The following is a 24,061-nucleotide window of genomic DNA, read 5'->3' as shown; positions in this document are numbered from 1 at the left end:
TTTCTTTGTTCCCAATTATAATTTCCTCCTTTTTTGTCTTTAAGGAACCCGCATTTGTCATCTCTCAATGTTTTTATCTTTAACTGTGAAAGTTTCTACAAATATGTAGTTTTTACTCTTCTGTCCATGGTTACTCTCATACCCTGTATTCCTTCTCTTAATCCTTTTGGCCCCTTTTGCTGAATTCTAAACTGTTCCCAAACCTGCTGATTTTTTTTTTCTGACAATTTTGTATGGATTCTCTTATGAATCATTGAATATATTTTTTGAGGAAATTGACAGAATATTTAAACTCTAAGTGAATGGAGGGGTATGGGGAGAGCATGATAAACTGGTGTTGAAGCCAAGATGGGATCTTGCCACTATCTTTTCAAATGACAGAGCAGGGTCAACAGCCCAACTGACCTACCTATGGATCAAAGACACAGTGGATCCAGCCAGGTCATTTTTGGGTTGACAGACTTGCTACTGGGGTGCTACAGGAGTTAGTACTGGACTTTGGCTCTACATATTTTATATCATTGTCATGAAAATACAAGGTGTAAGTCATTCTTGTTTCTCGATATGAACACGATGGGAAAGTGATTTGTGAGGAAAGTGTAGGGAGGCAGCAAAGTGATCCAGATTAAGTGAGTGAGCAAGGAGGTGAAAGATGAAGTATAATGTGGGAAATGTAAAGTTATTCACTTGGATATGAAGAATAGGATTTTTTTTCAGAATGAAAAGCTAAATACTCGTGTATAGGGGGTTGTGCTGGTTGATGAGATGCATCGACTAATTGTGTAGCTACAGCAAGCGTTTGGAAAACACAGTATAATTGCAAGGTGGCAGGAGTACAAAAGTAAGGAAATCTTGCAGAGCCTCATGTGGAGTAATTTATCCTGTTTTGGACATCATAATTAAAGAAGAATATCTTTGCCTTGAAGTTGATTCACTGAACTGACTTCTGGACCGAGTGTGTTGTCCTGTGCAGAAAAAGTAGGAACTTGGGCTTATAAATCAGTGAGGTAAAGGATAGTGAGAGGCAATCACATTGTGATCAGATGATTTGGAGCCCAGCACTTAGATGCTATAAATGGTAGACCCACTTGCCTCGTGATGCTGAGCACTGTAATTTGGTATGAGGTTGTTTTTAAAGTTCTGCACAAAGATCCTACCTTTGATCTCATCTGCTTGCTTCACAATATTTTAAAACAGGAAAGAAGAGTTTACATTTCTGCAGCACCTTTTGTACCACAATGCACCATTGTATATTTTTGAATATGAAATGAAGCAAATGCAATTAATTTGGACAATTCTTCCACCTTTTTCCTGAAAATGAATACTGATTCATAATCAATAATTCCACAAAGTTTGAAAAGCAAATACAAAAATAATGCTTTTATTTTCCCTGCCCAGCAGTAGACAGGTTTAAAGTTAGTGCAAAAGAATCAAGAAATGTTGTTCTGGGTTGTAATCATTATGTCGTCTGCAATACCAATCACAGACATTTATTTTCTGCAGGAAGCATTGCAGCTGAAATGTCGAGCGGAATAAATGAAATCACATTGATGTATAAAATATATTTTGTTAAATCAAAACAAAAGGTGATTGGGATTTTGTCTTTATTATAGCTTGCTTCAAGCAATAGCCCAGTTGCAAAAGCAATTTGCAGGACATGTGCAGCACAAAAGTGTACAGTAATGTTGAGTCATCTCAGATGGCCTGCCATGAAAACCTTTTGTTCATAAGTATGCATGCCACGTGGGAGACTGGATACATGAAGTTTTAGATGCACAAATAGGATAATGAAAATTGAATGGCACACTCCACTCTCCTGGAAATGCCTTGTGTGCCTCATTAGTTTTATTAGCTGCACTTAGAAATGCTGACCTGTAGCATTTTAAAACCGAAGTTGGAAAATGTAATTATTTTAAGTTCTTCTGATAGCTTGTATTCTGATTAAGATTGGTGTGTTTACTTTCCAAAAAATTCATTTAATATGTTTTCCCAGAGTAAAGTTACTGAGCTGAATTTACTAACCTTGTACAGAGTCATTCTATACATTGCATACGTTTATTCTGAGAGGTTTATGTTGCCAAGATGCAAGCATTGTACATACATGGTGTAACTTATTACTGTGTGATTTCAATCTCTCAATTTTTATTACTATTTTAAGGTAATGAGTTGCCTTGATAGTATGGCTGCCAAGTCATGGAAGTCCATGTGTACCAATTTCCTTTCCCCTGAAGCCACAAGATAGTAAAATGGAAAACCAGGGAGCATTGCTGTTTCAGATTGCTGCCTTTTTGGAAAGTGTATGTGTTTATTGGGTGAGGGCAAATTGGCTGTTTTTCTTCACACCTCACATGCAAATGACTTGCTATCCTCTTGCAATTTTTGCAGCAGATCACACATGAGCAGTGTGTGTTTGGGAAGGCAATGAAGATGATTGCTGGGACTCACGGGACTGAGTTATGGAAAGAGGTTGAGCAGGTTGGGACTTTATTCATTGGAGTGTAGGAGAATGTGGGATAATCTTATGGTGGTGTATAAAATTGAGGGGCATAGATAGGGTGAATGCACACAGTCTTTTTCCCAGGGTTAGGGAATCAAGAACTAGAGGGCATAGGTTTAAGATGAGAAGGGAGAGACTTAATAGGAACCTGAGGGACAACTTTTTCTACCCAGAGAGCAGTCAGTATATGGAATGAGCTGCCAGAGGAAGTGGTTGAGGCAGGTACATTAACAACATTTAAAAAGGTACTTGAACAGGTACCTGGACAGGAAAGGTTTAGAGGAATATGGGCCAAACGCAGGCAAGTGGGATTAGTTTAGATGGGAATCTTGGTCAGCATGGACCAGTTGGGCCGAAGGGCCTGTTTCCGTGCTGTATGACTCGATGACTGGTGTTTATGGAGTTGTGCTTAAAAAAAGAGCAGAGGTGAAAATTATTCCTTCTAAGTAATCAGTGAGCAGGAGAACAAAATTTCTCTCGTCATGAACTCTGGCATATTTCTATGTATTCCTTGTCTTCTAGATCTTGTTTAATTATACAACTGCCTATTGAACTACTTCTACAAACTGACCAAATCCAAGCAATGGTGCCAGGTGGTTTAGCAGTTTGCGTTTTGTAGGACAAACTGATTTTTTTTGGTTGGTTTCCTGTATGCATGCTATTTCAAGTGTGATTTTATTTCCTTCTTTTTGAAGATTTCTTCTCCAACATAATTACGGCTTCCTTGAAGATATTAACATCTGGCATCCTTTTGTCATAATTGGAGTCTACTCTTCAACTCTGTCAGCCGCGATGAGCACACTGATTGGAGCATCAAGAATTCTCTATGCTCTTGCCAAGGACAATATATTTGGCAAGTTATTTCAGGTTATTTTCTGTTTATAAAATGAATGTTTGGAATCAAAGTTGTGCCGAGAATTTAGATGATGTTGAAGTTACATTTTTATGCAAGAATTTCTGCTTGTCACAACTACACTAAATTTGCTAAAAGCACGCTGTTCAGGAAACCACTTTGCTTTAAAGCTGAGTACAGCTTTAGGCAGATCGTTGCATATTTGCATTTTCTTTTAAAAGGTGTATGTGGATTGTAAAAGACTAGAAGAGAATATTGAAAGGTGCCAAATTCAGTTGTGTGTAGAAACATGTGATGTAATATATTTTGTTAGAATATGGGAAAAGGAATGTACCGTAAATGTTGAAGTTGTTTACCCCTGGCCTTTTACCTAGGGAAGGATATACTTGTACTGGAAGGAAAGTTCAATGGATTGATTTCCAGCAGAGACGTTGTTGGCTGTGGAGAAATTTACCAGACTAGGCCCGTGCTCTAGAGATTAGGAAAATAGTGTTTAGGGAGCTGATCTCGTTGAAGCATACAAATTATTACAGTCCTTGTTAAGGCTAATATAGGGTTATGATGCTCCTCTGTTTTGGTCTAAGGAAATATAAACTAAAGTATGTAATGAAGGCTCACTGGGTTGATTCCTAGCACAAGAGGATTGTTTGAAATGGGCTGATATTCAAGGGAATTTTGGAGAATATAAGATGGCGTCATAGGGAATATTGAAGAATAGAAGAACGTTCTTGTACGAATCCATGGATCCCTGATGTTAGATAAGGTGGTGAAGAAGGCATATGATGAAAGAATAGAGCGGTTGTGTACCCACTTCATAAAACGTTGGTTAGGCCACAGGTGGAGTACTTATGTTCAATTCGGGTCACCATGCTATAGGAAGGATGTGATTATACTGGAGAGAATGCAGAGGGGATTTACTAGGATATTGCCTGAGATGAAGCATTTCAGTTATGAGGAGAGACTGGAAAGATGAGTTTGTTTTCTGTGGAGCGGAGAGATTAAGGGGCCACCTAACTGAGGTATACTAAATTAAGGGATGTAGAAAGGATAGACAGTTTTTTAAAAAAAAAAATTATCTGCATTAATAGATGTGCCTAAACGAGAGGGCATAGTGGTTGGAATCTGGAACGCACTGCCTCGGGTGGTGGAGGCAAAGACTCGCACAACATTTACGAAGTAACTAGATGAGCACTGACTGTGACTTTGCAATTGGAGAACACATCATAACAGCAATGCAAGCAGAAATGCAATGGATCTATGACTGCTTAGATCATGAACATGTCATCATAATATTGGATGCTGCTGAAGGATTAGGACATTCTGACCAGAATGATTTGAACGTTATTTAAAAACAATGGAATTCATCTTGTTCTTGGAAGTAGTTTGTTTTCTAATTAAAAGAAGTAATCTGTACGGACTTCGGTTCCCCCCACTGAGCCAGCAATGCCACTATGCCCAGATCAAAAGAAATACTAAAATGGTGGACAAACGCTTGGAGAAAGGCTGCCTCTCCTTTGGCTTTTATGCCCTCCTGCCCCTTCGTCTCCTGCTTGCGTAGTTAGTTGTGATCATGTATATTTTTACAGCATGTTTTCTTACCTATTCTGCAAGTCTCCATTCAAATTAAAGCTGCAATTATTTTTGATGCGATGTAAGGAAATACTTGTCAAGCCTTTGTTATCCTTCTTCTATGAAATTGCTTGTTGATTATAAAATGCTGTTTTCAACAAGGAAACAAGTTGTAAAAGTTAAACAATGTTATAAATTTTTGTGATATTTGAAGTGAATATGGCTAACTCTAAATGATGACGCCCCAGATTTGATGTAAGTAATGTAAGATCACTTATTTGGGTGAATTGAATCAAACGTGCAACCTTTCTGCTGGACACAAAGATAGTGAAGAATGAAAAGAATGGAATTTTTTGAGGAATGTCCCAAAAGAGGACAGTAAACAAGGCATTTTTGCTTGGATTGATTCATGGTGCTCCATTAAACCATTACATATGATGACATATTACCTTCCTCTGCACCTGGGGTGAGATTCTGGACCAGCTGTGATCACTTTTGATTTTAATTCCTGTCATTAACTATGATTATTTGACACTGTAACCTTATTCTGAATACTCTTCATTAGCTTTTAGCTTCACAAGGACCGTTGCCTCTCGCAATTAGTGGTTTAATCACTGATAATAAATAACCATGAGCCTTTCAAAAATGCTTTTAACATTTACAGTAATGTTTCTAAATTAAAGAGTGAAACAAACATTGTTAATAACCACTGCAAATTAATTCAGTGGAAGCTACTGTTTCCAAAATTCGCCATTTAATCAATTTAACCCACCTTAATCCAAAGTAAATTCAGAACTCTCATTATTGAACCATATAGACTACTGTCAAACTCCATTAATCCACATGCAAGGTGGTGTCATGTAACAGATTTCCCAGACTATTGGATGTTAATAAAACTCCATGCTTTTCAATTCAGTTTTTAAAGATGTTACACAAAATAAGAAATTTTTAATAAACGGAATCCATCTAGAGGGGTACAACTGTTCTTGTCCAAGAGTAACTTGAGAGAGATTTCAGTTTTTACCACGATAAAGTGAACATCTTGATTGAACTACTGCCTTGTAATTAATATCTCCTGAAACTATGTAATATTAAGCATCTGCAGATAAACAAAGTCTCATTTACTGAAATCCTTTCATTGTATTTTAGCAGAGACTTTATTTTCAGGTTGAGCAAAACAAGGAGAAATCCTCGGGGGGGGGGTGGGGTGGGGGTGGTGGGGGATGGGATCATGATTGATGACTGCAATGTCTTTTGTAACGTGATACATTGTTTAAATGCTGATCTAACAAAACATTTAAATATCAGGGAATTATTGCTAGTCTTTTTCTGATTAATCTGATCAATAGGTTAACATTATTATTTTCCACATTTTAGATAAACTTCTCATGCCTGCAAAGAAAACTTCACGAAGTGGAAATCCCTGGGCTGCTGTTCTGATATCGTGGATGCTAGTGCAGGTACTTTCAGTTTGGTTTGTTTTGATGTAATCAATGTCGCACAGAAATTGAAATATCTACAGAATTGTTTTGCTATCTTCTGAGGGAGAAATATCATTTGATCCACAGATTGTTGAATTGTTTCAAGATTGGCAAACTGTGAAATTTTGTTATGTGGAGCAATTTGTACAAGATTGATTTCGATCAATTTTCCACTTTGATTTTATTATGGACCCTGTTTGAGCAACCAAAAGATAAATTTTACTTAAGCCTAATGGAAGATTTCAGTAACTGTCAGTCCAGTATTTGAAGAGCTAGTTGTCCAAAATTATGTGTACCATGAAACATTTTGGACAAAACGGAAGTAAATTAGACTGCATTGTTACGCATATGTGTGTGTGTATGTATGTGTATATAATATATAAATATACACAAATAGATATATATCTATATATCTATCCTATCTGTTTGCTGCAGAATAAATATTCTTTAATTGGTACATTAGTCTCTCTCGGCTAAACAGAGGAAGTTCAAGGTTGCAATTGATAGGCCCTTGGACACCAGCCCAGAAAACACTTTTTTTCCCCCTGAAGTCTCCCAGTATGCAGTTTTCCACAGTGATGTTTTGAGACATCAGCTTTGTGAGGGCCATGTCTGGATTTAAATCCTGGGAGATAATCTGCAATGATCTCGACATTAAATTTGGATCAATTGTATGAAGATCTAAACAAATTAAACTCTATTGTTTGTATTGGTCATTATTTGAATGTAGCATTTGTGACTTTTTCTCCCCCTTTTCAGAATACTTCTGAATGAAGAAGTAGATGAGTAATAGAAATAAATTTTTGTGAACAGAAGAAACAGGAACCAGATGTAGGCCAGCTGGCCTCTTGAGCTCGCCCTGATCATAGCTAATCTGTCCCTGGCCTCAACTTTCCTTTGCCATTTCCACATAATCCTCTACTCCCTTGTCTTTCAAAAAAAGTATCTGCCATCTCTTGAAATGCCTCCATTTGATTTCACTTCCACATTCTCCTGAGATAAAGAATTCTAGACATTCACCATCCTTTGTGAGAAGAAAATTCCTATGAATCTCTATTTTAAACGACTGCCCCCTTGTATAGTAACCGTAATCCCTCTTTTGAGGCTCCGACCAGTCGCTATCATTCATCATCTACCCCGTCATGCCCTTAGGATCTTGTATGTTTCAATAAGATCACTACTTATTCTTAACTCCAAAGAATAAAGGTCAAACAATTTTACCCTTTTTGTGATAGGACAACCCTCTCATACCATGAATTAGGCTGATTGCCTCCAATGTTAATGTATTGTTCAGGAGCCAAAGTGAACAAGGAAATATTTTGAGTAAAAGGCACTTCATATTATTGGAGGTTTAATGCTGCCAGAAGTCGATAGGATTTTTTAAAAATTGGATTGATAAAGTGGTTAATCTTACATTTAATGAAGTAATTATCACAGAGTGAGTCATTATCATAAAGAACTTGACTCCTTTGTGATCTATGGTAAAAGGATAAAATTAAAAGGTGTTGAATGATTGAAATACTTAAGATCATTTTTAGTTCTGATAGAACAATATTTATCAAATTGAGCAAGTGAATATCAATAACAAATGGATCTTGTACTGATTCCAAATTTAGCTTTTATTGAAGGTTGAATGCAATTGACAGAGTGTCACCAAATATGGGGAGCTATAGTCACGATGGGAGATTTGAGATTTTCACTGGATCAAAGAAAAGGTGGAATAGGGTTTATTGATTAAAGATTGTTGGTAGAATGAATCAAGAAATCTTTTTCCTCACGTTGGGAAACTTGTGACAAGGGATTGTCAATTTAAGCTTCTTGTATGTGGGGCAGGGTGCTGCAGCTGTAGCATTGCTGCCTCGCAGCACCAATAAACCCAGATTCAGTCTTGACCTTGGGTACTGTCTGTTTAGATTTTGCATCTTCTTCTTGTGACCATGTGGTTTCCAGCTGGGGAAATGAGGATGCCCCTGAGAACCTGCAAAGATTTGATAGGCTGAATGGCTGCCTCCTACATTGAAAGGAAATTTGGAGCTTCAGCACACCTTATGTTCAAACTTAACAAGAGTGAGTCTAAGAAAGATCTATTTTCACAGTGGTATTGGAGCATGAAATGCCATTGTCACGGGGAGTGGTTGAAGCAGAGACCATTGCTGCTTGTGGGAAATCTGAATAAGTATTCAAAGTGGGGAAAGATGCAGAATCAGAGGGAGAGAGCAGTGCTGTGGGATTATTCTTGGATTGTTCCAGCAAAAAGCCTTGCACAGACATTGACACTGCTGATTGAGCACCTTCCTGATGTGTAAAATTCTACACCTTAGGTAAAAAAAAAAAACAAATATTACAGGCTGACTATCTAATCAAGCACTTTCACTGTGAAATAGCATTGATAAGAATTGGCTTGTCACAAGATTGCAGAACCACAGCCTTTGTTTCTTGGTGCAGTAATTTAAATGAATGAGAGCTTGTTATTTCCTCACCTGTATTCCCAGGGAGTGCCCCACTCTCCTCTCTACACTCTCCCCTAGTCAGAGCATTTTGCTGTTCCCATGACATGCAACAAAATGACATTATTGCCCATTTGGGGAATTAATTTTCTGATAGAATGAGATGATGTTTTAAACAAAAATTTGAGATCTGCAGCCGTGGAAGAGGAAAAAGAATTTGTGGGTCTAAAGATGAGTTCAGTGATTTCAGTGACAGCCAATAATTATTAGCTGGAGGGAAGCTACCCACTTTCAACAGATCAGAAATAATTCACCAGACCTTGTTGAAAGTGTCAGTCCCCCCGAAGGCCTCCCGAGGTTTCAATTCAAATCTCTTGTTTATCAAGATGAAAGGAAGAATGCTGTGGCAGATTGATAAAAGCTTTTGTGACAGTGCAAATGAAGGCATGAATGGCCCGGCAAAGTGTTTATTTTAATGAGTTTGATCTATTCTGACCCTAAAATGGAAAGGTAGGATCATTTCATGATACAGAGAGCAATGAGATAATTATCTGTTGCTGTATACCGAATTATTCATGTACATAAATCTTTCATGTGGTCAAAAGTTTGAAATAGAGCTCAGCTTTTTTTTCTAGATTCCATTTTAGTCAAGTACAATTTGCATTAATGTAATTGAAAAGCAAATTGCAGTTGTAGGAAATCTGAAATTAAAAAATGCTGGGAGTACTTGAGGCAGGCAGCATCTGTGGAGGAAGAAACCGAGTTGACGTTTCGGGCCAATGCCTTTTTTTCCAGATGTACTTCTTCAGTGATCCATTTTATCTGGAATGTCAGTTTCCATTGTCATAGCATTCTCAGACACAGATAAACAGGGTGGTGCAGAAGACGTATGGCATGCTTGCCGCCTTTGGTCTGGGCATTGAGGACAAGAGTTGGACCATCATGTTCAGCTTTGCAAGATGTTGGTGAGACTGCACTTAGGACTACTGTATGCAGTTCTAGTTGCCTTGATATAGGAAGGGATGTCGTTAAGCTGGAAAGGGTGCAGAAAAGATTCACAAGGATTTTACCAGGACTGGAGGGCTTGAGCTATAAGGAGAGACAGGGGCTTTTTTCCCCTGGAACATAGGAAGCTGAAGGGTGACCTTATAGAGATATACAAAATCATGAGGGGCATAGATAGGGTGGATGTCAGTCTTTTTCCCAGTATAGGGGAGTCTAAAGCTAGCGGGCATAGGTTTAAAGTGAGAGGAGAAAGATATAAAAGGATCTCGTTCTATAGAGAGGGGTGGGTATATGGAATGAGTTGCCAGAGGAAGTGGTACAGACGGGGTATAATTATATCATTTAAAGGACATTTTACGCAGGTGTGTGGATAGGAAAGGTTTAGAAGAATATGGGCCAAATATGGGGGAAAGGCCCGTTTACGTACTGTATAACTCTATGACTCTATAGTTTTGTCACCCCAAAGCTTGTCTTAGCTGGTGATTTGGTTCCCACCCTGAATAAATTCTAGCTCATCAAAAAAAAATCTTAAGTGTCTAATTAACAAGTAATCTGCACCCCTACTACCTTTCTCTCGAACTGCAGATCCCCCCTCCCCAATCTACAAATTAAAAGTCTCATCCATGTGCTTAAATCACTCAATGAAACTACTAATTAAATCACTAATTAAGCACTCAAATTACTCAACAATAACTTGTATTGCCAGTACATTAATATTGAAGAAAGAAAGTAATTCTCTTTGACCATATTCTGGATGTGAAGGAATATTTATCCTATAAGTAACCATAGGGACCACGCCTAATATTATAGTCAGAAAAGCTGCAGCAAAGTAGTGATAAAATTAACCTTGCAAAGCAAATTATACATTAATATGTCCTTTTGCTCTGCAGCCACCTGCAGGGAAAGTATGCTTGAGTTTGGAGTAATTGGAGAAGCATTTTTCTTTGCACTGCCTTCTCCAGAAAAAAAAATTGAGGATTTATTCAATTGTTGAGAAATTTTATGCCAATTTTCCAAATGAGGAAGATGGAAATCAGACAGAATTAAACAAGGTTTTCCAGTATTCATGTTCAATTTCATTCAGCACTTGTCTGGGTAGATGGTCAGTTTTAAAGTGAGCCTCATTTCTGTTGGTGATGGCAATTTAACCTGTTTTGAAGTTGCATAATTGAGATGTCAGTAAGTTGCGCCATGTCTTGAAGGAAAGAATTATTCACTCCACCTCTACCCAGCCTTTGCAACCACTCCCTCTCCAACTGAGCTCTCTCTTCACACCTTCTGCTTCAATCCAGGTGCAAAATATATAGAAATACCAGCAAGATGGCTTGAACCTAAGCTCCCCTACTTTCCAATTTTGTAATGCAACTTTTCTAAGAATGCTCATCTTGTTACATAACCAGAACTTGATTTCTTTTTCATATGTGAAAGAATTTTGGGCTTTGAAAGTCAACAGTTCAAACATTTTTCAATATTACTGATGCCACTTGCGTAGGAGTTGAGGTTATTTTAATTTTGGCTGAAATATGGTTATCACCTTGGTCATCCATTAAACAGTTTCTCATAATTTAACCCTAACAGGTCTAATTTCTTAGTCTCAAGGTTGTTCTGCTCTTGTCCTGATGGTCTGCATAAAACAAGGGCATGCATATATTATTTCTATATTTAATGTGCTGATGAGATACTATTTTGTGCAGCAAAGGAAGACACCTTATTTTCAAAATGATCCAGGTTCATTTATTCAGAGGGGAAAAAGAAAGGCTTCATGTAAATGTTAGAAATGGAGTTCTTCACATGAATGGAGTTCATCTGAGTCTGAAAATCACAGCATGCCAGTAGAAAATTACTCAAGTCCTTATATGAAAAGCGTTAAAAGACAGAAGAGGAATGTGATGCAGGAGTAGTTTTTCTGTAATGTGGAGGTCATAAAATTGATCAAATGGTCCCTTGTTAAAATCTTTGATTCCATGTAAGAACATAATCACTGTTTATTTTCCTGTTAAGGTAACCATAATCACTAAAGGAATAGTGCACACTATTTTGTGTTTCTATTCATAATTCATGACATCCGGTTAAATTAAAGATGAACATATCTTAGGATGATCCATGGACAAATATCTTGCTGGGTTTTATTTTGGTAGGAATTACTATAATTATCACAGTTCTTAAGAAGATGAGAAATCAACTGCATTGGTAATCATGCCCTTTGTTTAAACCAAAATACACGTTCAGAGCTATATTTACAAACTGTATATGGTTTCCATGGGTAGCCTATCTCAAATGCTTTTTAATTGACTCATTGAAAATAGGGCCCCTAGTTGATCTTGCTTTCAAAATATTGGTCTTTTGCTACTTTCATGAGCCAGAGGATACCATGTCAGAATTTAATTATTCACTTCCCATACATTTGGATTAACAAAAATATAGTTTTCTTGAGTTTAGATGTTATATTTATGGAACATGATGTTTATAATTTTTCAAAGTCTGGAGATGTAAATGTATTGCAGCAATATAAATGTGTCAAAGGTTTTAAAATCAAGAGTCTTGGTTTGCTTTGCATTTAAGCATATATTGTGCACTTTGAAGATTAAAATGAACTGAAATTTCCTCTTGCTTAAATGATGGAACAAAAAGCACTATAAGAAATTGCTCTTTGCAGCAGTGAATTGACAATCATTTTCAGAACATAATAAGTTGTTTCTAAGCCACCAGAGATTTGAAAGCCTCATGTCCACTCATTTGCCCCTTTGTCTGCTAGGAAATGCAATTGAATGATAAATGTGGAAGCTGACGTGCAGAAAAAATTATATGGTCCAGTCAAGTAAAGGATAAACCGTTCCAAATGTTACCGTAGGGTCTTGTGTAATTTTCATTATGTTGTACTAATGATTAATGTGTCTAGTAATATTAATTTGTCTCTATTTTGACATCTCCGTATAGTCCTCCTGATTTAACTGCTGCTTGACCAAGAAGTTCTATTTTTTGCCTTTTTCAATACTAACTTCAGTAGTTCAGGTCACAGTATTTTCTTGTAAGATTTCTTTGACTGACTGAATAAATATGGTATGCTCCACTGGCCGGTATTGAAGCTCAGTATATAATTATTTTTCTTTAAACATTCTGTAGACTGAAGTCCTCTGGGATTTGTCATTTAGAATCAGAATTTTCTTTTTGTTTTAGAAGCTTCAAAGGATCATCAGTGCTCTACATTTGTGGTAATCTTGTTCAAATTGTTTTTCTCTTAACATTAGCAATTTTTTCAAGTTGGAGTTTTTTGTTTTAATTTTTCTCTCATTGGAAATGTAATTTCACTGTTGAGATTGTTGCATTCATTGGGGTAGAGCACATCCCACTCAGTGATTTATCAATATTTCTTGATTCCATTCAGCATTCCAAGTTTACCTACTCCTATGTGTTGATCCAATCATTGTTTTTGTGTAAGGCAGGGTGGGGGGGGGGGGGGAAGCTGAGTATTGCTGGCAAAACAAGCACTTATTGCCCTTTACCTCATCCTATATTTGTTCCCAATCTTTGGGTTTCCTGTTTATATTTCAAAGTACCATTGTACTTGTGAGGATGAGCATTAACAATGTTAGATCCTAATTTCTCCACTTTGTCTTTCATCAATTTGCAAGAAATGCAATATTGATCATAAAAGCTTACTGTGCTTTCACTGGACTATCACATTTTCAAAAAGAGGGTAAAATATTGCACTTTAAATGTAGATCTATACTGGTAACTTGTGGACGAAAGAATCAGACAGCTATTTCACTGGGGAGTTGGAGACATCTGGAGGGAAGCTGGAGGGGGCGGAAAACTGAAATGAAGACTTCAAGTCATACCATCCAAGTATATTAAATCATTGAAAAGACGGACTCTAGAGACCATGGTCCAACTTGGTTGTTCAAATGTCAACATTGCTTCAAAAACAGAGTTCACTTAATATCTGAATTTTGATTTGCTTTATAAGAAATTTATTCACTTGTCTTTTCAAACCCATGCTGTTACCTGTTTTGAAAATTGGGAAAATCTTCACTTAATGAGTCAAAATCCAGAACTGGTTTGAAATCTGGTTGCAACTATACTTTCCAACTATGGACTGATGAAAATAAATGCAATTTTTAAACATATTTGAAAATCCTTATGTAAAACTGGAAGAAATTCCATCATCTTCACTGAAAAATCATCACTACTCCTGAATTATAACTCAAAAGGTGTGAAATAGGATCCATACTTTTGAAGTGGCTTGTAAGATCTGGTTGATGACTTTCTTTCATTAATAAACTTAACATGCCATGCCACCATTTCTAGTGATGGCAGTTGAAGAGTTGGAATAGTTCAATCAGGGCGAATAGTTACATCTTGAATTTGAAGTTTTTGGATGATTATGTTGCTAATTGCGTTCTCAGAGTTGTCTACCAATGGTGACACTAATGCTTGCTGAAAACTGTCATCTAGCAGATGGCAGAACTTTATTGGAAAAACTGATGCAAATGCTATAAATATTAATACCTCTGGTCCAGTTGATTAATTGAAGTCCCCAGAATGGATCACAAGGTGGTAGCAGGACTTGTTCCATAATGAAGTTATTTCTGCTGTGAATTCTAATAGCACCCTGTCCAGTTACACCAGCCATGTAATGTCAGAATGCTGTGTCCTTTAATCAATTAAAACAAACCAATCAGATGGAGAACACGGAACATTCAAATCAGTGGTGGAAGTAAATTGGTAATACTGTTCTTGCATTTTTTTAAAAAAAAGTTCTTCATTTTATAATGCTAAACTGGTTTCGGGTCTAGAAGAGGGAGCACACATTATAAAGTAGCATTGTTGAAGTAAATTGTCAGGTTGGGGGAGAGGGAAACCAGCTTGAATTTGTATGTTTTTGATATATAAAATGTCAAGTATTTAATAACACTCCTGTGAGAGGAGATGCAAGAGACTGCAGATGCTGGAATCTGGAGCAAAAGATAAGCTGCTGGGGAAACTCAGCAGGTCAAGCAGCATCTGTGGAAATGAAGGGATAGTTGTTAAGGCCCTACATCAAGCCCCTCTGGTAGAGGGAGTAGCCAGTATAAAGAGATGGGGAGAGGTGTTTGGAATGTTTTTGTATGTTAAGGGTATGGTAAGCATACATGTTCTTGTGGTAGTAAATGATGAAAAATAGATGCTAGCCACGGAAGATGCCAAGGAGAGTGACTAAAGCATGGGTGAAAGAGGTGAATTTTAAGGAGAGTTTTTAAAGAAGGGGAAGTGCCGAGTTTTAAAGATGGAAGGTTTTCTGGAATATTAGGAGTAGATGGCTGAAAGAATTCCTACTAACGCCAAGTTCAGTGGAATTTGGGAAAACTGATTTTCCAGAGTTTCGCTGCAAGGAGTTAGAAGTAGGACTTTTCGCATCACCACCTTCTCCTGTGTGTAAAGTCTAATGTACCTCAAAAGAAGTAGCCATATATATTTTTAGATTTTTAACTAACTCATGCCTTCACAGAGTTTATTTATGAAACCTGCTCATAATTGCATGACTCCCTTTTCATTAAATTTCTGATGGCCAATGTCTTTGTGTGACAACCATTCTAACTGACATTGCACAGTTCTTCACATCCAGCCCCACTGCCCTGACTTCAGTTTAAATCCTGTTAAAGCAGCCATTGATTTGGCAGTATCATTTTGTTCTTCTGAAATTTCATTCAAGGTGCACCATTAGCACAATTGTTTATTTGGTTTTCTGACAGCATCTGAAGGGTTGTCCACACCTTCCATATTTCAGTTCCTCTCCTTTGTTATCCAGTTTTCTCTCTTGATAAAATCCAAGATTGTCTTTCTCTTCACCAAAATATATTGTGCCAAACCTTTCAATATGAGATCATGTAACAAATGATTCTGGGCTAGTCATTTAAAGAAACTGGCACAGGTGACCCCTGCATTACAATCATTCAGGCTATGGAAACCCACCCCTTACAGAATTCACAAACCAAAAATTTGCAACATGGAATAAAATTTGCTCTCTCTGAATTTGTGTGTGTGGGGGGAGGAGAGTAAATAAATCAACCCATATATTTTTGAACTTGTGTTTCGTGATGCATGTGCAGTTGATACAGCTTTGCATTACAGAAAATAGTGAAATGGCCCATATTATAGGAACGCAACCCTCCCTAATGTGGGAATTGCCTGTAAGTTTATATTTTTTCTGCATAAAACATGGTTAAGATTTCAGTATAAAATATTGCCCAATTTCATTTATTTCTTAAAAGCAAGAGAAACAAGAGAATGCTGGAGAAAAATCAGTTATTTAATTTAATTTGATCTCATTTAAATCCATGCCGAAATAACTAAACATCAATTTACATTTATAAGATACAAATTCCTCTGGTCCATTTCTAATCCAGATAAGGGGAGAGCTTGGAAGCACTAATTTAACAGATTGTCATTACGAAGATTACCAAAAGAAAAAAATCAGTTGAGTTGTCCACACTAAAGCTCACCAGGGAATTCAGACATAATGTAGTGAGATTGAAGATTATGCAGTCACACTGTGGGTAAACACCCCATTTTAATTTCCTTGATAAAATCCTGTGCTGAAACAACCTCTAGGAGGTCATTATCATTGATGTTAGAAAAATATTGAATGAAATGATTAGAAGATGAGGAAAAAGAATATGATCTCCACCTACCACTTAAATTTTTAACTCTGGATTTATTTTTATACTAGGTTATCGGTTTAAGTTAAAAGTTTATGGAGACAAGACAACAGATAATATTTTGAAATAAATCTGCAATCAAAATGAAAGCAAACAGAAATCTATTATGTGCACAAACATCCCTCACTAGAACACTTAAAGTACAGACCAGATAATGATCATTTAACACTTTTTTGATAGCTATGTGTATTTAATAGACCTATAAGAGGTTTCCACTGTTGGGCTGCTTACAGTTCCCTTTCAAAACAACAAAACTACATCTTTTTTTAAAGAGGGATTTGTGTCATATTTGCTCTGTTTACACAGGATACTTGTTCATTTAGATTTTTTTCACTAACTTAGTGCAGATATTTGATATTTCCTGTTCTATGCAATTCAATAGTCAGTTTGAATTGGTGCTATTTCACAACATTCTTTAATCTACATTAATTACCACATCAAATTGTTTCAGCACCGAGATTTCAATAAATAGCCTTCATTTTTTAATACAAAATATTCATATTCTTAACAGCCACAAATCAATTGTATCATTCACATAAGCAATTTGGTTCAAGGGAGAAGTACAGTAAGTTTGAAGGGCACGTTTGTATACCTGGCTTTCATGCACAAAGCTACATTGCGACCAAAATTGAAAAGCAGAAAACTGCAAATGTTGAAAATCAGAAATAAAGGCAGAAAGGGCAACTTTTGGAATCAGTGTATTCCAAATAATGAGACTAAGATTTGAGAAGAAATGGAGCAAGAATTAGTTTACTATAGTGAAAACTATTTTAGTAATTTCGTTTAAGAAAAAGGACACTGATTTTTTTCTCTCTCTCTCCCTTTCAACTTTACTCCCCTCGGCATACTGAGCATTTGGTTAGGGGTCATCCTATCTATAATGCCCCCAGCCTGCTTATCATTAGCTAACTCCATTGGCAGGATTGCAAATTGGCTTCATCCTCTGGATAACTGGTGGAGTGACAGATGCTTACAGGTTTACTTTAATGTCATAATGTTAGCAACCAAATTTTTTTTGTTTTGTTTAACCCATTTAAAGCAAACAAAGTAGAGTTTAACTTCCTGTATTTGTTCTAATCACACCTCTTCTTGCTGACCCCTGACTTCTTATTATGTGCAATGTCAATCATTCCAATCTGGAAATAGTAAAACCTAATGAAAATGAGCAATATAGATACAACAGGATATTATCAGAAATGAGCTGGCTATAACTTTCTATATTGGGACTTTTCTAACTGGAGCTGAAAAGGATGAGGGATAATCTGATGAGCTGTAATTAACTCGCTAATTATTGCAAACAGTTGAATATTTATCAACACAAGTGCGTACATTTAAGATGTTCACAAATGGAATTAAAGGGTAAGATAAAGAAAAGTGGGAAGAATTTGGAATTGTCTGATGCAAAGCACATTCATTACTTGTAAAAGGAAATGCCTGGTTGCTCAGAAAGAGTAATGTAAAAAGTGTTTTGTCGAGTTAGTGTTTTGTGGCAAAATAGACTGGAAGTGAATTGGTGAGGAATATTGGTATTTGAAGGTCATGTGTCTGCGCAGATGGTCAATGGTTTTAATATGCATTTTAAAATGCAACTTTTTTTTTGTTGATAATGTAGCTTGAACGTCACAGTAATAGAGAATCTCATTTGTGACAAATGATGTATTTGTATAATATACAATGACTAACAGCAGTACTCTTTCACTCGCATTAATATCAGATGCCCTTGGCAGATGGTGTGTTATTAAGATTACAACAACTGAAAGAAGAATTCTTGACCTTTTTAAAATATCTTCCTTGAATATGCTAGAGGCAAATTGTCTCTGCTGTTTTAGAGAGGAAAACTTTGGCAAATATTGTTATCTGACATTTATTTGGATCCATGATTTCAGTGGAAAAGTTTGTGAATGCTCATCATGTTATTAAAGTATATATTTTGCTTTTATAGCTCGTGTTGGTTTACTGGCAAACTGAATACTATTGCTGGGATAGTGACCATCTTTTTTCTGTTGGTCTATGCTGCTGTGGATCTCGCCTGTCCTGGCATTGGAATGGGCCTCAGCACCAAATTTCAGGTAGGAAAGAGATTTTAGAAATTCAAGATATTGGTCATTAATGAATAAAAGTGTGTGACATTATTACAGCATGTATTGACATTTTTATAGTTCTCAACTTAAAAATAATGTGTGGGAAATAGGAGAATCAGATTTTAAATGCTTTAGTAAAATTGTACAAAAGTGAAGGAAAGAAAAGTGAAATTCAAAATATGCTGCAAATAATCAGCTGGCTACCAGATCTCCATGGAGAAATTTAGACCAGTAACTTTTCATCAGAATAGTCTTACTGTAAATCAGTTATCAGTAGTGCTTTCACCTATTTCCTTTGCTCTTCAAAGTAAATCTTTCCCCTATTTCTTCACTCCTAAATTCCAAGCTCTGCCTAGATTCTCCCCCACCCCTTTCAATACTCTTGTCTCATTCATGAGACTTGCAGCCAGTTCCTTTTACCTCTTTTTCCATTAAACTCTGACCACTAAACTTTATAATCTGATCTTTCCAATGACTGTCACCATGCCTGTAACAAAAACACCTTACTTCTCTAGGTGAAACGTGGCACTGAGGTTAAGCGAGGAAGAGCCACTGTTCAAATTGCACAGTACAGGAAGTCATAATTTTTTTTTAGTTGTTCTTCGTGAGATGCAAGTATCACAGTATTTATGTTGCTGGTTTAGTTAAGTTTCTGGTCAGTGTTAACTTCCATGGTGTGCAATAATAATGCCATTGAAAAAAGGGTAGCTAGTTAGAGATTCTTGTTGGAAAAGTTAATTGCCTGACCCTTGTATGGCACTTGTTTCAACTTGCCACGTACCAGCCCATGCCAATTGTGTATTGATGTGGAAGATCAAACCAAAAACTGCAGATGCTGGAAATCTGATACCAAAACAGAAAAATGCTAGGGAAAAACTCAGCAGGTCAGGCAATGTCTTTTGAAGGAAAACCGGCCAACATTTTGGGTATGCTACCCTTCATCAGAATGTCCTAACCTACTGAGTCTTTTCCAGTGTTTTTCTGTTTTTTGTGTCTTAGTGGCATGCAGGCAAGGACAGCTTCGTTTTCTGAGGAGTTGCAAATAGAATTGAATGTTGGGCAATCCTTAGTAAACATCCCAATTACCAGTTAGGATGGAAGGAAGATCACAGATGAAGCAGTTGGATCTAGGACCCTGCCTTGAAAAACTGTTTCATTTGTATCCACCTCCTGTGACTTGCCATCGTTATCAACCATTTCTCTTTGTGTGAAGTACAACTAGCCAATGGGGAATTATTTGTTTGAATTTGCATTGACTTCAGTTTCACTGGCACTTCTTGATGCTGCTGTTAGTCAAATGCTGCCTTGGTGTCAAGGGTAGTAGTTTTCACCCCTGCTCATTTCTGGAATTCACCTCTTTTGTTTGGGTTTGGACTGAGGCTGCAGTGAGCTTTATTGCCAAGTGGTTAAGGTGAAACCCAGACTTGAGTGAAGGTTTTTGGTGAGTAAACCCCATTTGATAAAACTGTTAATGATCCTTTTGAACACACATGAAAGCAGACTGGGCAGTGAATAGCACAGTTGGATTTGTCTTCTTTTTGTGTGCTTGATGTAACTGGGCAATTTTTCCAAAGCATAGGGCAAGATACTAGTGTTGTAACTCTATCAGAATGGTTAGCCTTGTGGCATTGCTAGTTCAGGAGCACAGTTTTTCAGCATTACAACCAGGATGTTGATTGGTCGCATGGTCGTTGCTGTTTCCAGGGCTAATAACCATTTCTTGATATTGTGTGGAATGAATCAAATCGACTAAAGGCTGACTGCTGAGAAGCTGGAAACATCGAAGCAGAAATGGATCATCTCTTTAGTACTACGAGCTAAATGTGGCTGCAATTGCTTCAGCTATTGCCAGTCTGCCATTGGCGATGGCATCATTGAGGTTGGGCATGTTTCTGAGGCCGCTGCTTTCAATTGGATGTTTAATTATATACCGACTTTCACAAGTGAATGCAGCAAGAGGTGCCAAAGTGACAAAACTGTGCAGACTGAAGTCTTGTACTGCATTGTGCGCATTTCATTCAACCAGAATTGCTCCCTTGCATTGGTAATGAGGACAGTGTGAGCTGTCTGGTGGGCCATGAAGTTCCAGATTGTAATGGAGTGGTGCAGCTAGTCACCCACATTGCTTCGTAGATGTTCAGTTTTGAGCAGCTGGATCTGCTTTGAATTTATCTCATTTAGCACAATGGTGGTGCCTCGCAATATAATGGTGGATCTCTTCAGTGTGAACACAGGATTTTGGCCTCTATAAGGGGTGCATGGTAGTTGTTTTAACAATACAGTTAGGACAGATATATCTGCAGCAGATAGATTGGTGGGGATGAGGTTAATAGCTTTATCTCTGTATTAGGTCATTCACCAGATACAGTTTAGCAGCAATGTCCTTCAGGTCTTGGTCAGACCACTTACTGATGGTGCTAACAAGTTGCTCTTGATGATGGATGTTGAAGTCCTCCACCCGGAGTACATTGTGTCCCTGCTACCTTATGGTCTTCAACATGAATCAACAGTAATTTATCAGCTAAAAGGACAATAGATTGTAATTAGGTGGTTTCCTTGTCCATGTTTGCGAGGTGATGTTTTGGTTCATTGGTTGTGGAGCCCTTACCAGTGTGGAATTATTCTATTTAACACTTCTAGGGTCTGGAGGTTTAAAAAAAACTTCCAAGGTAAAAAATACAGTTGAAAAACATTGTGGAATCTACTTGAAGGGAATTTATAATGCACAAGGGAATGGTGGACTGCTAAACTTGGCCATGGATCAAAGACAAACTATTCACAGCAGTCTAGCAGCCTAGTCCTACGTGACAAGATAGCAAAATAAGTATGACACAGGTAGCTGGTCAATAAGGAGAACATGGCAAAAAGTGGTTGATCAAGTGCCCAGACCAGCAAACTGAGGATCAGGTGAGAGGCATGAGCATTGATACTCAGAATTATGTGGCCCAGGACCAACTGAGGTTTGATTGCATACAGCATCTACCAGCTAAGTAAGAAATCCTTAGTAGAATAGTTGTGATTTGTAATACTGGTGAGATTATTGATGGTGTTTATAGAACACACAATCTCAAAGAAGTTAGTTGATTACAGAATCCTAGTCATCTGTCTTGTAAGTCACAGTGTTGAAGTTCTAAAGGATCAGAAGGATTGGAACAACAATTTTTGCAGTTTTTGACAAATTCAATGGGACTTCATGTTTCAAGCACTCCTAAATCAAGTAAACTGATTTCTGAGTAGATTACAGAATATTTTTCTGGGAAATTAAATGGAGAAGAGGGATAAACACAGATATTTGCAAGGTGATGAGTGCTGCCCAGTGGCTGGGGCCCCTGAGGTAGGAGAAACAGGAGACGAGGGTTGGATTAGATCAACAGACCATGGTTGACAGTGAACAAATGAAAAGGTGAGAAGGGAGGATTGCAGGAAAAATTGCAGCAATTAATCCATTAATAAGGGAATTAGAAGAGGCATTCTAATTCTAATGTCTTTGTTATTTACAGTGTTGTAACAGAGGTTGCCCAAAGGAGCCAGGAATGGCAGAGGGAATGTGATAGATGGAGCACAAGGTCAGGAAGTGCAAAGACATCAAAGGATAATGTGAAGGCAATCTCTAAATGAGCAGGGAGACCATGTAGAGCAAGAGACAAATTGCAAAGGGGAAATCTGCCAACACCCACTGGAATCTCGTGGGATGTGGTATGAATGATGGTTGGGAACCCCTGTTAATCTGTAAAGTGGGCAGACCCTTGAGCAGATGATAGAATAGAATATAGACAGGTCCACATACTACCATAAGCCCTTTACAGCATTATAAATACATTCTGATGACTCAATGAGGTTTAAGCTAAGATAAGATACCTTTATTAGTCACATGTACATCGAAACACACAGTGAAATGCATCTTTGCGTAGAGTGCTCTGGGGCAGCCCGCAAGTGTCGCCACGCTTCTGGCGCCAACGTAGCATCCCCACAACTTCCTAACCCGTACATCTTTGGAATGTGGGAGAAACATCACAGTGTGAGCTTCTGGTGCCATATATGAGGATGAGCAAGAGATTTACTATTTGCCTGAGCCTCCAAGGTGTTTGGGTTTGCCTTCAAAAAGAGGGAATATCCTCAAGGACGAGGTCATAAATTCAGTATGACTGAGCACTACTGGCAGTCTGTGGTAGAAGTGGACGATATCCAGCAGCGTGCAGAGTCCTTGGGAATTTGGATTCCTTCTGGGGTCTGTATGGGAGGGCTTGAGGAGGAATGGATTCTAGCAGGTGCCCTTGAAATCATTGCTTAGAACCTTATTTACTCCATTGTCGCCCAAGGTTCTGGTTGCCACACTATAGGAAAGATGTGATTAAACTAGAAGGTGCAGAAAAAATTCTCAAGGATGTTGCCTGGATTAGCGGGCTTGAGTTATAAGGAGAGATTGGATAGGCTGTGTCTGTTTTCCCTGGAGCACAGGAAGCTGAGGTAACATGATAATAAAATTATGAGAGGCATAGCCAGAATCTGTTTTCATGATAGGGTGGTGTCTGAAACTAGAGGACGTAGGTTTAATGTCAGAGGGAGCAGGTTTAAAGGGGATCTGAGTGGTAACATTTTTCACATGAGGAGTAGTTGGTGTCCTGGAATGAGCTTGCCAGAGGTGATGGTGGAAGCAAGAACAGTAACAACATTTAAGAGGCACCTGGACAGGTACTTGAAAGAATCAGGCATAGAGGGATATGGAATTAATGCAGGCAAGTGGGATTAGTATAGACGGTTGATATAGTATAGATGGTCAGCATAGATATGGTGGGCCGAAAGGCCTGTTTCTAAGCTGTACAACTCTGACTCTGTGATCACGTTTCTCTTGGTAGATTTCCTTTTCCTGAAGAATGTTAGTGAACCAGAAACGTTTTTAATGCTTCTCCAGTGATTTGACTTCTCTTCATTTAAATTCCAAATTACAGGAAGTCCCCAGGTTACGAACAAGTTCCGTTTTTGAGACTGTTCATAACCCGATTTTGTATGTAACTCGGAACAGATGCCCGCGCATTGCGCACTTGGGCCGGGGATCGCAGCTGCATATGGCCCCAGCCGCAAATGCGCACTTGGCCTGGGGTTGGGCCAAAGAAGGTGTACCACCACCGTGGTAGGATCGGGGGCTGGGCCCGCTTACGAACTGACCACGAAGGTCGGTTCGTAAGTCGGGCGTTCGTAAGTCGGGGGCTTCCTGTATTTAAAATACTTCGTAACTATGCTGGGATTTGAACATAATCTCCAGTTGGTTAGCCTGGAATTCTTGGCTATTGTTTGAGTAGCTTAAGCATAATAATGTTTCCTAAGTCATTGGTGACTTTGGTTCACAGAATATTTATGTTGCTGATGGGGCAGATTGGAACTATTGTAAAGAGAACAAGAGGATACTGAGAAGGCACTGCACACCTTCCA

General features: G+C 37.9%; 1 protein-coding gene across 1 annotated transcript in view; it reads left to right on the top strand.

Moving 5' to 3' along the window:
• Positions 1-24,061, top strand: part of zgc:153039 (uncharacterized protein LOC767698 homolog) — an 83,857-nt gene that overhangs the window by 29,349 nt on the left and 30,447 nt on the right. Inside the window, 4 exon segments of the mRNA XM_052018532.1 lie at positions 3,193-3,350; positions 6,297-6,375; positions 18,493-18,583; positions 18,585-18,619. Coding sequence (XP_051874492.1) covers positions 3,193-3,350; positions 6,297-6,375; positions 18,493-18,583; positions 18,585-18,619 — 363 coding nt within the window.

This window comes from Pristis pectinata, chromosome 6 (assembly GCF_009764475.1).
Source record: "Pristis pectinata isolate sPriPec2 chromosome 6, sPriPec2.1.pri, whole genome shotgun sequence".
Taxonomy (NCBI): Eukaryota; Metazoa; Chordata; class Chondrichthyes; order Rhinopristiformes; family Pristidae; genus Pristis; species Pristis pectinata.
This window is presented reverse-complemented; position numbering and strand designations above follow the sequence as displayed.